This window comes from Myxocyprinus asiaticus, chromosome 33, assembly GCF_019703515.2.
Source record: "Myxocyprinus asiaticus isolate MX2 ecotype Aquarium Trade chromosome 33, UBuf_Myxa_2, whole genome shotgun sequence".
Lineage (NCBI taxonomy): Eukaryota > Metazoa > Chordata > Actinopteri > Cypriniformes > Catostomidae > Myxocyprinus > Myxocyprinus asiaticus.
The window spans coordinates 8,745,374-8,761,657 of NC_059376.1; the positions used below are offsets into that span (position 1 = coordinate 8,745,374).

The following is a 16,284-nucleotide window of genomic DNA, read 5'->3' on the forward strand; positions in this document are numbered from 1 at the left end:
CATGTACTGTATATGAGAATATGGGCTTACATTTGCTAAAGTACATACCTTGTTATTTACCTGTGGCTGCAAATGCCCTGACAAAAAAACATTTACCATGGTAATTACAAATTATGCCAATGGCAACATGCTATGCTTTTAACCACCACTGACATTTAAATAAATACAAAAATAAAATAAAATCTGAAAGCTTCTTATACTGAATGAAATATGAAATAAATTTGTGAAACAGTAGTAGCTACAGTAGGTGACTATGGTTGCCATGGTATAACTCCAATTAATAAAACGTTTGGACAGTATGGAAAAACTGGATTTTCTCTGCTATATTGACAGCACGATGCATGATTGCAACACGGTCAAAAAAGTTGGGACAGTCAAGTGTTTACCATTGTGAAACATCATTTCTTCTAATAACACTTAATAAGCATTTGAGCAATAAAGACACAAGTTTATTAAGTTTAGCAAGCAGAATTTTCCCCCATATATCGATCATGCAGGTCTTTAGCTGTGCAGTTGCCATATTGGGGTTCAACTTCGGAGAGAAAGAGAGATGCTGTCAACAGCGAATGAATAACTCACAAAGTCTCAGATTAGTTTTAGGTAAGTATATTTAAATGGAAATGTTTTTTCTTTTCTTTTGATTTTTTCTTTTTTCTTTTATATGAGTGGAAGATATTTCAATGATAGATTCAGTCACTGATGGGTGTTAACAATTTGAAAATTATTCCAGCTAACTCTTTTCTTGTTCCTTCTTAGGGAGAAGGTTGAAAGGTAGTGCAAAGGGGTAAATATCAAATTCTAGTTCGATATCATAATATCACAACACTTTTAGACTTATTTACTTATCAAATTTGAATGCATTAAGACAGGTAAACATCCATACAATCACTCTTGGTTCAAATTGCAATATAAAATTACTTTAACTCAAAGCATGAAACGTTGACATGTGAAATAGTAAAGCACATGAAAAGTACAGTGCATCCGGAAAGTATTCACAGCGCTTCACTTTTTCCACATTTTGTTATGTTAGAGCCTTATTCCAAAATGGATTAAATTCATTATTTTCCTCAAAATTCTACAAACAATACCCCATAATGACAACGTGAAAAGTTTGTTTGAAATCTTTGCAAATTTATTAAAAATAAAAAATGAAAAAAAGTATTCACAGCCTTTGCCATGACACTCAAAATTGAACTCAGGTGCATCCTGTTTCCACTGATCATGCTTGAGATGTTTCTACAACTTGATTGGAGTCCACCTGTGGTAAATTCAGTTGATTGGACATGATTTGGAAAGGCACACACCTGTCTATATAAGGTCCCACAGTTAACAGTGCATGTCAGAACACAAACCAAGCCATAAAGTCCAAGGAATTGTCTGTAGACCTCCGAGACAGGATTGTATCGAGGCACAGATCTGGGGAAGGGTACAGAAAAATTTCTGCAGCATTGAAGGTCCCAATGAGCACAGTGGCCTCCATCATCCGTAAATGGAAGAAGTTTGGAACCACCAGGACTCTTCCTAGAGCTGGCCGCCTGGCCAAACTGAGTGATCGGGGGTGAAGGGCCTTAGTCAGGGAGGTGACCAAGAACCCGATGGTCACTCTGACAGAGCTCCAGCATTTCTCTGTGGAGAGAGGAGAACCTTCCAGAAGAACAACCATCTCTGCAGCACTCCACCAATCAGGCCTGTATGGTAGAGTGGCCAGACGGAAGCCACTCCTCAGTAAAAGGCACATGACAGCCTGCCTGGAGTTTGCCAAAAGGCACCTGAAGGACTCTCAGACCATGAGAAACAAAGATTGAACTCTTTGGCCTGAATGGCAAGCATCATGTCTGGAGGAAACCAGGCACCACTCATCTCCTGGCCAATACCATCCCTACAGTGAAGCATGGTGGTGGCAGCATCATGCCGTGGGGATGTTTTTCAGCGGCAGGGACTGGGAGACTAGTCAGGATCGAGGGAAAGATGAATGTAGCAATGTACAGAGACATCCTTGATGAAAACCTGCTCCAGAGCACTCTGGACCTCAGACTGGGGCGAAGGTTCATCTTCCAACAGGACAATGACCCTAAGCACACAGCCAAGATAACAAAGGAGTGGCTCCGAGACAACTCTGTGAATGTCCTTGAGTGGCCCAGCCAGAGCCCAGACTTGAACCCGATTGAACATCTCTGGAGAGATCTGAAAATGGCTGTGCACCGATGCTCCCCATCCAACCTAATGGAGCTTGAGAGGTCCTGCAAAGAAGAATGGGAGAAACTGCCCAAAAATAGGTGTGCCAAGCTTGTAGCATCATACTAAAAAAGACTTGAGGCTGTAATTGGTACCAAAGGTGCTTCAACAAAGTATTGAGCAAAGGCTGTGAATACTTATGTACGTGATTTTTTTTTTTTTTTTTTTTTCATTTTATTTTTAATACATTTGCAAAGATTTCAAACAAACTTCTTTCACGTTGTCATTATGGGGAATTGTTTGTAGAAATTTGAAGAAAATAATGAATTTAATCCATTTTGGAATAAGGCTGTAACATAACAAAATGTGGAAAAAGTGAAGCGCTGTGAATACTTTCCGGATGCACTGTATATGACAATAAATTTAATCAATCAAATCAAATTTAGTTGTTCACAATCAATTCAATTCAAGCATGACATTTCTCCAAATAAAGAGAGTCAATCCAAAGTTTAGTTCAATTGCTTGACTCCTTGAATCAAATTCAGGTAATAAGTTCCAGTCCTTGACTAAAAAAAAGAGAAAGAAAATCAAACACGTTCAATGTTCAAACAAAATTAATCTGATTTTCCTAACACTCAATTTACTGTCTTCACAGGAAAGGAATCATGTGGGTGGCTCGCCAAATCTGAACACATCCAACACTCACGGTGTTTAGTGCAAGGACAAGTTCACATCCAGTTGTAGTGAAGATACACACACAGAGAAAGAAACATGCAACAGAAGAAAGGAAGCAAAAAAGAAAAAAAAACCCAGCCAAGGAAGACTTATAACAGAGCACACACCCGCGGGGCTTCTCTTGCAATGCTTGGGGCTCAGTCCTCACGTTAATTGTGAAATCCTCGTTAGATCCAAGTTATCCTTACAGATAACATCCTTAAACCCTCAGTTCGATGTTATCACTTCTTTTTCGCATTCCGGCGGGAACTGTGATCACAGCTGTGACTATTTTATCATCCAAATAAAGCAGACAGAGAGAATCCGTCTTTTAATTCTTGTGGCTCTGAAATAAATAACACACGTGTGGTCTTTGACGCAGGAGAAGTTCCTGGGTGAGTATCAACGAATGCTGCTGCTGCTCATGTCTCACGGCAAAAGAGAGCGTTCACCTCGCGCTGTCAGATTTTGGGGAGAAAAAAGTTTGTAGAAGTTCAGTTGTGCTCAAAAGTTTGCAGACCCTGGCAGAAATTGTGAAATTTTGGGATTTATTTTGAAAATATGACTGATCATGCAAAGAAATGTCTTTTATTTAAGGATAGTTACCATATGAAGCCATTTATTATCACATAGTTGTTTGGCTCCTTTTTAAATCATAATAACAGAAATCACCCAAATGGCCCGGATCAAAAGTGTACATACCCTTGAATGTTTGGCCTTGTTACAGACACACAAGGTGACACACACAGGTTTAAATGGCAATAAAAGGTTAATTTCCCACACCTGTGGCTTTTTAAATTGCAATTAGTGTCTGTGTATAAATAGTTAATGAGTTTGTTAGCTCTCATGTGGATGCACTGAGCAGGCTAGATACTGAGCAGAAAAGAGCTGTCAAAAGACCTGCGTAACAAGGTAATGGAACTTTATAAAGATGGAAAAGGATATAAAAAGATATCCAAAGCCTTGAAAATGCCAGTCAGTACTGTTCAGTCACTTATTAAGAAGTGGAAAATTTGGGGATCTCTTGATACCAAGCCAAGGTCAGGTAGACCAAGAAAGATTTCAGCCACAACTGCCAGAAGAATTGTTCGGGATACAAAGAAAAACCCACAGGTAACCTCAGGAGAAATACAGGCTGCTCTGGAAAAATACGGTGTGGTTGTTTCAAGGAGCACAATACTTGTTTACCCCTCTCCAAACATAGCGCTTATGGTTGTGACCATAAAGCTCTATTTTGGTCTCGTCATTCCAAATTACAGTGTGTCAGAAGCTGTGAGGCCTGTAAAGGTGTTGTCGGGCATATTGTAACTGGGCTTTTTTGTGGGATTGGCTTCTTTCTGGCAACTCGACCATGCAGCTCATATTTGTTCAAGTATCGTCGTATTGTGCTCCTTGAAACAACCACACCGTCTTTTTCCAGAGCAGCCTGTATTTCTCCTGAGGTTACCCGTGGGTTTTTCTTTGTATCCCGAACAATTCTTCTGGCAGTTGTGGCTGAAATCTTTCTTGGTCTACCTGACATTGGCTTGGTATCAAGAGATCCCCGAATTTTCCCCTTCTTAATAAGTGATTGAACAGTACTGACTGGCATTTTCAAGGCTTTGTATATCTTTTTATATCTTTTTCCATCTTTATAAAGTTCCATTACCTTGTTACGCAGGTCTTTTGACAGTTCTTTTCTGCTCCCCATGGCTCAGTATCTAGCCTGCTCAGTGCATCCACGTGAGAGCTAACAAACTCATTGACTATTTATACACAGACACTAATTGCAATTTAAAAAGCCACAGGTGTGGGAAATTAACCTTTAATTGCCATTTAAACCTGTGTGTGTCACCTTGTGTGTCTGTAACAAGGCCAAACATTCAACGGTATGTAAACTTTTGATCAGGGCCATTTGGGTGATTTCTGTTACCATTATGATTTAAAAAGGAGCCAAACAACTACGTGATAATAAATGGCTTCATATGATCACTATCCTTAAATAAAAGACAGGGTTTTTTTTGCATGATCAGTCATATTTTCAAAATCAATGCCAAAATGTCATAATTTCTGCCAGGGTATGCAAACTTTTGAGCACAACTGTATGTTCTCCGGGCTGTTATCAGTGACAGCTCCAAAATCCAGTGCCAGTGCCCTGGTATGGGTAACTTGCACATCTGTGAGGGCACCATTAATGCAGAAAGATATGTACAAATTTTGGAGCAAAATATGCTGCCATCCAGATGTGTCTTTTTCAGGGATGTCTCTACATTTTCCAGCAGGATAACGCCAAACCACATACTGCCCGGATTACAAGTGCATGGCTGTGTAAACAGAGAGTGTGGGTGCTAGATTGGCCTGCCTGCAGTTATAACCTGTCTCCAATTGAGAATGTGTGGTGCATAATAAAGCACACCATACAGCAAGGAAGACCCCAATTGTGCAGCTAAAGACCTATATAATGGATGAATGGGGGAAAATTCCACCATCTAAACTTAACAAACTTGTTTCTTCAGTGCCCAAATGCTTAATTAATGTTATTAGAAGAAATTATGTTACACAGTGGTAAACACTCAACTGTCCCAACTTTTTTGAGCATGATGCAATAATCTGATTAAAATTATTTTAAGTGTATACTTCAAATAATTAAAATTAATTTTTTAAAATTAATTTGATAACTAAAATTATGGGTGTATACATCGTTAAATTCACAATTAAGGTAAATATGGTGATGGGGGCATGGTCGTGTGTCTGTCTGTGGGAGAGAGAGAGCGGTAAGGCTCGTCACCTGGGTTATAATTATCTCTAACACCTGTTTCTTGTTGTAGTGATGGTAGAGAGAGAGAGAGAGAGCGCGTGTGTGAGTGAGTGAGTGTAGGTACCTGTGTGTGATAAGAAGCTTTTACTCGTTTGTGTGTGTGACTACTTGACCACTGAGTGCCTTTTTTGTGAACGACGCTGAAGAGTAATAAAAATACTCACGTTGACAGTTCGCTGCCTCCTGATTCCTTCATTGACCAGACAACGAACTTACAATAGAATTTACAAATCACTCGTTTAGGTTTTTATTAGCATTTTCCATACAGTCCCAATTTTTTGGAACTGGGGTTGTAAATATTTTTATTTAATGGAAAGTAATTTATGGCAACACATTGTGTGAGCTCAGAACATATGACTGCCCTTACAATATGACATTGAATTCTCTTGTAAAGTTATGAATTTTGTAAATGTTCAATAATAAATAATAATAATAATAATAAAAAATATATCATGGTGACAATAGTTTCTCTTTCAAAAATGTTATGGTAACCATTTTCCAAAATACCAATGACTGTAAAATCACTATCATTCATCCAGTAATAATAATAATAATAATAATAAATTATTATGGGTTAACAGCAGTATAACTATAACAACAGTAACTGGAGTAATTATTGTATTTTGGATTCATTCTTTAATAAAGTGTAACAGTAAATCCCGTCGTTATGCAAATGTACAAGTACCACACAGTTAATGTAAAAAATAAACAAACAAACAAAAATATGCCAGAAACATTTTGAGAGCTAACTGCTTGATAACTGCTACCGTGAGGTACTCCCGTTGTCATGGCAACACACTGTGTGTAGTTGTTTATTACAGGTGAATCGCTGATGTTTCTGATGTGATTGAACCGATGAAGGGAGGCGCGCGCACGGGAGGGAGGGCGGAGTGAATGAAAACGGGGTTCGCTCTCCCGGTCATGTAACGCGACATCTCTCCTTCCGACAACGCGTAACCGACACAACGTTCTTTCTCTGAGACAAAAGGCACAGCTTTGCTTTGCTATGCGGAACCAAGAGCCATGAAAATGCTTCGGTTCCGGAGCCCGAGCATCTCGTCCCTGGCGCAGGAGGTCCAGTGCACGGTTCGGCTGCTGGACGACTCGGAAATCTCGTGCAGCATCCAGGTAGGGGCGAGCGAGCGCGTGTGCTCCAGCATTCGCGCGCTCACTGATGCGATGCTTTTTACTGCGATTATAAACATGGATATAGACATAATGCTTATTTCAAGAGCTAAACTGACAGTCGAAAGCGCTTTTTGGCTGCATGTTTGCGCATGTTTAGGTGGCGGACGCCTAGGGAGTGATGACGATTTCGTCATGTTGTCATATTTCTCGTCATTGGATTGCCCGTTCAAACAGTTACGCCCTTGACTTTGTACGCTAGTAAGCTTCATATCCAAAATGCATTTTATTCATACAGGAGAGAATTGTGGAAAATTGAAAGATTGATATTCGCTATTCCTCAGATATATAACGGTATAATTTAAATGTCTTGAATGTAGAGGTTTTGGAACAGAAAACATGACTGCTATTGATACAGGCAGGGGGCGTCTTGTTTTGAGGATGCACCAGAGTCCGGCTCTCTATTAGTGCCCAAAGCGAGATAATACTTGTCCAATGGGGGAAACACTTTTTAACAACTTATTAGTGTTTCTTTTTCATTCGGCGTGCAAGTGGAAACGGGTTTGATTATCAACTAAACATTTTGTTAAGATGCGTTTTAGACAAACACTTTTGCCTTACAATAATTGTGCAACTTAATTAACTAAGAGACTGAGACTTAACCAAAGTTGCATTTAAAATCCACTTGGCTCAAAACCCTCCAAAAACCCTCATTTTGAATGTGCACGACACTTCTAGATGCAATGCACCTTGTATGTGAACATGTCGGATGCCCTTGTGTTAGATCTCTCCTCTTTCTTTCCAAAGTGATGGAAGTTTACTGAAAAAGTCCTCGATGGACACCAAAGCTCCTTACTATTAGAAGAACTGTTTGTTTCATCAGCATTTTAGAGAGCACTTGAAACTGAATGCAGCTATGAAACTGAATAATTTTTTCACCAGGACTTCGACATTGCCATATTTTTTAGACCTTCAGAAAGCCAATGGAAACATTACATAACAAATATCTTAAAGGAATATTCCGGGTTCAATACAAGTTAAGCTCAATTGACAGCATTTGTAGCATAATGTTGATTACCACAAACGTTTATTTTGACTTGCCCCTTCTTTAACAAAAATTAAGGTTAAAGTGATGCACTTATAGTACAATAATAGGGGCCAATTTTTAAACATCAAAATACTCACTGTTTCAAAAGTATAGCCACATGACATAAACAATATGCATGTAAACATTAATTTAGTGTGATAAAATCAAATACTGACCTCATTTGTGTAAAGTTATAGCCAGTTGTGCCACTTCGTTGCCATGACGATGTAATGTCAGCAAACCTTAAAATGACTAGAAATGTCTATTTAAACAACTTAACAGCTCAAATGATACACCAGTTTTAACAGAAGAATTAAAGTGCTTTTATAAAATAAGCTTTACATTTCTGCCTTTAAACCCTCCAAAAATTGGTCCCATTAACTTCCATTGTAAGTGCCTCACTTATTCATCTGAATAACGCTCCTCCCCTGGCGGATGGTAGCGTGTCCTCCGACCCCTGGCGGACGGAACGGCTGGCGAACGACAGCGGTCTCTCTGACTCCCGGCGGGCGGCAGTGATGACTCCGTCTCCTGGCGGACGGTCGTGACTCCTCCCCTGGTGGACGGCAGTGGCGAGGATTCCATGACTGCACATCACTCCTCCTCGCTGGGTTTCAGCACCAATGTAATGGGTAAAGGATGGGCAAGAACCGGCAGAACAGTCAACATAACTTTAATTACATAACTGAACTTAAACAAACATAAGTGCGCGCGCACACACACACACACACACACACACACACACACAGCGGCCGTGTGTGTCTCTATCTCTCTCGAACTGGTGTCCCCGGATCCTCTTTATCCCTCTTCCGCTGATTCAGCGCCGGGTGTCCATAGTTACAGCCCGACCACACCCTCCTCCTCGTCACACCCAGAATATTCCTTTAACATGAATTTTATGTCAAGGACAGGTGTTTTCAAACTGGGTGCTAGGCGGTTAGCAGAAAATTTCAGAGCGAAAAAGAGTACAAAAAAAATAAAAAAATAAAAATAATATAAAAGTGTAAACATTTACCAAATTTAACATTACTGTTTTATTCTGGTTTGGAAGGCCACAAATTAATTTCAGTTGAATTGAAAATGTACAGTATAAGTAAATATGTTCTACATAATATTTTATTCATTTCTTTTGACTTTAGTACAATTACGATATAAAAGCCAATTATTTAATTTTGCAATCAACATGCTGTCTTTATAATATCACACTTACTATTTTTCTCATACATTATTAAAGGCCCATTCTACATGAAAATATACAGCTGCCATAATATTTTAGGAAGGGGGTCCCTTGCAAGTGGATCGTCATATTTGGGGTCCTTGGCATCAAAAGGTTTGAAAACCCCTGGTCTATGTAGTCAGCTCACTAGATTTTGAGACAGAATTCCATCATGCCCTCCATGTTCCGGTCTAGTCAGATGAGGGAACCCATCTGAGGGTTTCTGGGAAACACTCTTGAAATTGCAGTTGGAGGATTCCTCTTAAAGCATTCTTGGGGACAATGAAAATATCTCTATTGAACATCTGCCTGAAGTTTTGTAATATTAATATAATTGAACCTCTAAAAGCCACGAGGCAGCCTTAATGTTGTTATCATCATCATTTAACTGTAATGCACACATGATTAAGTGTTTGATGATAACTGATGATAAACGATGATGATTTGCATTTGAGCTTTTTTCAGGGTCATTCACAGTACCCAGTCATCTTATAATGTATGTGGAGTATAATGCTTCAGTTTTGGCTTCCTTTAGTGTTAGTAGCATCCCTTTAATGAAAACATCCATTTCCACACTTTTCTTTTGGAAAACCACGCATTGACAGTGAATATAGGAAATATTGCTGTCTTATAATGGTTCTACTTACACTGTATAAAGCTTCCAGGGTTTTACAAAATTTAACAGTAATTTCTTACAATAAAATACTGTTTTCAAATACTGTAAAATAACCATATCTTTACATTGTGGGACAGTAGTATTAATAGTCATATTGATGTCACCTTTATGGTAATAAGTGTTCCCTTTGGCTTGGAACTTGCATTTAAGAACTTTTTTCTTCATTTTTTCCCAGCCAGAACACAAGTGGTTGCACTCGGAATTGTGAAATATAAAGTCGAAATTGCAAAATATAAAGTCGCAACATTATATCTCGCACTTTATACCTCACAATTGCGAATTTATATCTGGCAATTGCGACTTAACTGGCTTGTCTCACAATTTTTACTTTATTTCTCACAATTGTGAGTAGTGGTGCACCGATCAGGAAATTTGAGGCCGATATCGATCTCCTATTTTTAACACAAAGATCGTCCGATACCGATTTTTTAAAAAAGTGCCCTTTGCCATGCATTTGCAAGTTATATTGTGCAGTTATATGTTTATGCCCCACACAGTAAAATTATGGTAACACTCTACAAAAAGTTTCCATTTGTTAACATTATTTAAGAACATTAACATTTATTAACATTTAACATGATCTAATTAACTTAATGTTAAATACAGCATATATTATTACATTTTTAAAATCAAAAGTTGTATTAGTTAACATCAGTTAATGCACTATGATCTAATTGTAATTTTATTGACTAACATAATAATTAATAAAATACAGTATATTGTTCATTGTTTGTTCATGATACCTAATGCATTAACTAATGTTGTAACCTTTTTATAATGTTACCAAAATGACATTAAAATTACATTAATTGTGAATTGCTAACATTTATTTGTTTTGAAACAGTTATGAATAAGTTCTGTTGTCAATATCAAAAGGTCATTGTGACATACTGGTAAGCAGTAAAAACCATGAGAGCATTACACACAGCAGAGATTCGTTCAAAAATAAGAAAAATATATCCATTACAAGCTCTAAAAATGCTCCAGTGAGAAATCATTATTATCTATAATTTGTTTACTGTCTTTGGCGTTTTGCAGTAACACAAATCACTAATTATTAAGCAAATGCGTGAAGACGCAGTGCCGTTATTGAAGGTTAAAACGGTTACATCTGTTATTAGTGGTATTGTGACCAACATTAATCTGATTTAAATTGGGATCCTCACAGAATAGTGAGATGAGTGACTGAGATATTGAGAGCACCTGGAGAGCGTGCATGTTAGATTGATACCGCGAGTGAGCATATTGAAGGGAGTGAAGCTGAAAGTGCTCATGATCGCTCAAACAGTCTCTGTCACTCAACACATCACGTATACTCAGATTTGTATACACATGTTTATTTGTTGTTTAATTCGTTTTTATACCCGTTTGCAGTCTCTTTATCCTCTCTGTGCTCACAGTGCAGTGAGTCAGAATTACTATAATGAGTCTAGAAAATAGGCAACTTAATATTCATACACGTGTAATTCTTACACATTTTAAAAAACAAACCTGCATATTCATCTGAATAACAGCATGTCTGAAAGTTCAAATTCGTAAATACTTAGAATTGCCAACAATTCACCCTCCAGAGGCCCTCACACTGTCATCAAGGGCTGTGAAAGTGCTCATTCATTAGAGTAGCAGTGTATGTGTGATTCCCTGCATGCTGCAAAAAAGTTTGGCCCTGATTCTAAGCACGATTGTCCGATCACAGACTTAAGATGAAGATCGGCCGATTTAGATCAGTGGCCGATTGATCAGTGCACCCCTAATTGCAATACATAAAGTTTAAATTGTGAGATACATAGTCGAAAATTGCAATATACATTTTATCTCGCACATAATATCTTGCAATTGAAACTTTGTATCTTGCAATTTTGAATTTATTTCTTGCAATTGTAAGATAGAAATTCAGAATTTTCGCACATTATTCACACATTATATCTCCCAATTGAGACTTTATGTCTCATAGTTATGTGAGTCACAATTGTGAGAAAAAAAATGTGAGATATGAACTCAGAGTTACCTTTCTGATTTTTTTTTTATTTTTTAATTTTTTATTATGTTGCAGGATCAGTGTTTCATAGGGAATAGGCTGAGTGGTTCTCATCTAAGATAAACTTTTAGTACGAGTTGTCAACCTGTCACACACAAATATCAACACTCAGCATACAAACTCAACAATGGTGACAATCAACAAACACAATTATAGACAATATTACAAAACAAATTTAAAATGACGACAAAAGCAACAGCAAAATATTTCCCATCAAACAGTTAAAAACATCACATCATTACAGTTAATCTACAAGAGATTACCAAAATGTACACAATTGATGAGATTCTACAGCTCAGTGCTGCTACATCACAGTTATTTCCTGGTCCTATTCGCTGTGATGTGACGTTGATTTTTAACTGTAATAAACTGAGAAAATACCATTGTGAAAATAACTGTGAAAGTATGGCAACTTTTTGCCAGGACTATACTGTAAATTCCTGGCTTTAGGTAGGACAAGCTAATCTTGGATCCTTGTCAACTTTCAGAAAATTGGAAATGTCCTGACCAACATTTGGGCAATTCTACCACATAGAAAATACTTACATTTTATACCATGTTTTTTATTTTCATTTTAACAACTATTAAATGTCCTTAATATATTTATTAATGTGTAAATTATTTTCCTACCTCTTCTGAAGCAGCTTTTATCAGTGCTGTTCAGGATGCACCAATCACAGTCGTTTGTAAGATTAAAAAAAAAACTTCTGGAGATTATGCAGGGTAATTTCCACTGGTATTTGACATCCAATCCTTGAAATTAGTAGATTTAAACAAGCATACTTTTTTGTGTACAAAATAGTTCCTGTCAAAAACGTCCTGAGTTTTGCATGCAACCCAGTGGAGGATTCTGCTTTTTCATAAAAAAAGGCTCATATTTAATATGGTGGGGCAGAGAAATAAGAAATTAGACTTGTTATATGAGGTAACAATGTTATTTTGCCTATATTACCAGACACATTTTCTTAATACCAACATTTTGAATATTATACTTGCTATATGTCCCTACTAACTTTCCAACCAAACATATGCCATTGCTTGGATCACTGAAAAAAGCTTTACAAAGTTTTACTGAACTATTAAAATTTCTGTTGGTGAATAATTCTCTGATGATTCACTCTGGTCCATTTACCTATATCTGTACCTGTTGAAGGAGGTGTACAAAATGAAATGGAAGTATTAGAGGACAGAGAGAGAGAGATGTGCATCACTTTACCCCTCTCCCTTCTTCCCCTCCAATTTTTTCAGATATTGTTGGTCTTTCTGTTGTGGTGTTTATAAACTTTTGAGCTAAAAGAGGGAGTGCTCTGTTTGGTCTTATGAATATTCTAGAATGCCACAAGGCTCTAACGGCTTCTTGGTCTTGGATAGGTTCCTGCTGCATATTTCATGACTATCCTCATAGACAAGGGCTGCACCTCCATCACTACACTTTTACATGTTAGAAGCACTTATGTTCTTACTTTTTTATCAGCTACAAGAAGATTTAAATGCTGAGTTTATGTCTGATGTGTCGTTTGTAGTGTAGGTCAACATTCTCATTTAGGAATCTTAGTACACAATAAAAACTGGCCAAGCATGTTCCAATTATCATTATTGAGCCATGAAAGACAGAGGTACATACCTTGAGTTTGATACTTAAAGCTACTGTAAGCCATTTTAGTGTTCTGTAGATTTCATGTGACTGAGATGTTGAATTAGCCACGCCCACTCATTCCAAAACCCTGCCCTCCAAAGATAATATGAGACTGAAAACTGAGCAAAAGAGCAGCATTGTTTGTTTCTGTGGCTGTCAAATTAAACAGTGGCACAATAGACCTTTTCACAGATTGTGATGACGCGTTTACTCCTTATTTAGCAGCGTAAATCTAGCAAACTTTTTTTATATGATAATTCTTTTTATTATTGAGAGTAAGTTTATAACATTATGCTTTGTGTTATATTACCGAGGGGGTTTCGATTACAGCTGCTGATAGAGTAACAGTAAATTTGGCATCTTCTCCCATCTGACTGTCTTAGTCCACCACTTTCTATTTGTTTTCTTCTGGAAAGCCTCTTTTGCTCTTGCCGCAAATGGGTAAGTGAAAATATTATTTGCTGTGGTCTCCCATTTACTCCCATTAACCACTGTCGAAGTTTACCCTGCAATCGTTTACTTCCATGTTCTAAAACCTGGAGTGTGAAAAAGGTCTAGCCACAGTTCCCTTTCGATTCAGTTCGCTCGACATTGCGAGAATCGCTATGGGGAATTCCTTCTGATGACTTAGTTGAAACTCTTGTACAATAACGGCAATCCTGAGATTGGCAATGGTGTTTGAGCCCCGCCCCTTTAGGCACGCAGTTGGCATATAGAAGCGGGTGCGCGAACCCCACTTCTTCAGAATTTTCTTCCTTCAAGACAGTGACATCATCTCTCAACTTGAAAGCCCTCCTTGCTTTGCCATCAAGATGCACTTCTTTAGCGGATGGGATCTTCTCTGCAGACGCAGACAGGACGACTCATCGCCTGTACCACTCAGTGCATGCATTGAGAACACTCACCCCTCCCCTGCAGTGTTCCAGCAAATATTCTCTCTGCCTCGCCGTCGAAGACGCTTCTCTGTGAAGGGGTTCTTATCATCAGACGCTCGCTGTTGAACAACACAGAGCTTCAGCAAGACACCCCTGCTTCCCGCAGCATTCCGGCAGGAGATATTGTATCTTTTTCATATATACGTATTAATATGTTGATGTATCACATAAAGAGCCACTTGCTTGCAACACGTCTTTTTCAAGATGTCGTTCTGCAAGTGTTCCGCATGCGAGCAGCACATCCTGCCATCAGATGAATATGAGAGCTGCGTTCACTGCCCACGTCTAAGCGGCTCTCATAGAGACACTCTGCTCTCACTGCGATGGCATGAGCCTCCGGACGCTCCGCTCAAGGATCGCCCTCATTCTGAGGGATGATCCCGCCTCCCACGCCCTCCCACCCGCCTCCTGTGTTAGTTCCTGAGGGTTCACACTGGGAGGCACGGCGAGGCCATGAGGTTGAATTGGATGAAGTCGAGGAAGATCCCACACCGGCGCAAGCCCCGCGATCTCCTCGATCTTCCGATGTAGCATCCATGCCAGTACAGTATATGCATGATGAGCTCCAGCCCTCTTTTGGAGCGCACGGCCTTATCACATTGGCGGTCCTGATGATGGGGGTGACGTCGTCCCTCGCAGCATCAAATATGAGTGAGTGGTCCACAGAGGATGTCTTCCAATCTTCTTCCAAACTACAGACAGAAACTAAAATCTACTAAGCCTGTAGTAAGGACTGTAAAGAGATGGACCAATGAAGCAGAGCTGGAACTACAAGCCTGCTTTGACTGCACTGATTGGAGTGTTTTTGAGGCTGCAGACACCAATTTGGAAGAACTCACAGATACTGTTACATCATATATCAGTTTCTGTGAGGATATGTGCATCCCTACTAGGACTTATTTAACATTTTACAATGACAAACCATGGTTTACAGCAGAACTCAGGCAGCTTAGTCAGGCCAAAGAGGATGCTTACAGGGGTGGGGATAAAGTCTTGTACAATCAGGCCAGGAACACACTGAATAAGGAAATCAGAGTCCATCATCCCAGCTATTCTCCGGACTAAATTACACCAAATCTCTGTTCCCACGTCTATCTATCAGTGGATTACCAGCTTTCTGACAGACAGGCAGCAGCTAGTGAGACTGGGGAAATTCACTTCCAGCACCTGTACAATCAGCATTGCTGCCCGTCAAGGATGTGTGCTCTCCACACTACTCTTCTCCCTCTACACCAATGACTGCATCGCCAAGGACCCCTCTGTCAAGCTCCTGAAGTTTGCAGATGACACTACTGTCATCGGCCTCATCCGAGATGACGATGAGTCTGCATACAGAAGGGAGGTTGAACAGCTGGCTCACTGGTGCAGTCATAACAACCTTGAGCTGAACACCCTCAAAATGGTGGAGATGATTGTGGCTTGTGGAACACCCCAACACTGTCCCCCCTCACCATTCTAAACAGCACTGTGGCAGCAGTGGAGTCATTCAAGTTCCTGGGCACTACCATGTCACAGGACCTGAAGTGGGAAAACCACATTGACTCCATTGCAAAAAAGGCCCAGCAGAGGTTGTAATTCCTTCACCAGTTGAGGAAGTTCAACCTGCCACAGGCGCTGCTGATACAGTTCTACTCAGCAGTCATTGAGTCTGTCCTCTGCATTTCAGTAACTGTCTGGTTTGGTTCAGCTATGAAATCGGATATCAGAAGACTACAAAGGACAGTTCGGACTGCTGAGAGGATTATTGGTTTATTGATTATTGGATTATTGGTGTTCAAGGACTATACACTTCCAGAGTGAGGAAAAAGGCTGGAAAAATCACTCTGGACCCAACTCACCCTGCCCACTACCTTTTTGAACTGTTGCCTTCTGGCCGACGCTTCAG

The 16,284-nt window shown here is 39.3% G+C and overlaps 1 protein-coding gene across 1 annotated transcript in view; it reads left to right on the plus strand.

Annotated features, from left to right (window-relative positions):
* Positions 1-6,706: 6,706 nt before the first annotated feature.
* LOC127424219 (FERM domain-containing protein 3-like) overlaps positions 6,707-16,284 on the plus strand; it is a 142,305-nt gene continuing 132,727 nt past the window's right edge. Inside the window, exon 1 of the mRNA XM_051669206.1 lies at positions 6,707-6,814. Within this exon, the coding sequence (XP_051525166.1) occupies positions 6,710-6,814 (105 nt within the window). The 5' untranslated portion in view covers positions 6,707-6,709. The remainder of the gene's footprint in view (positions 6,815-16,284) is intronic.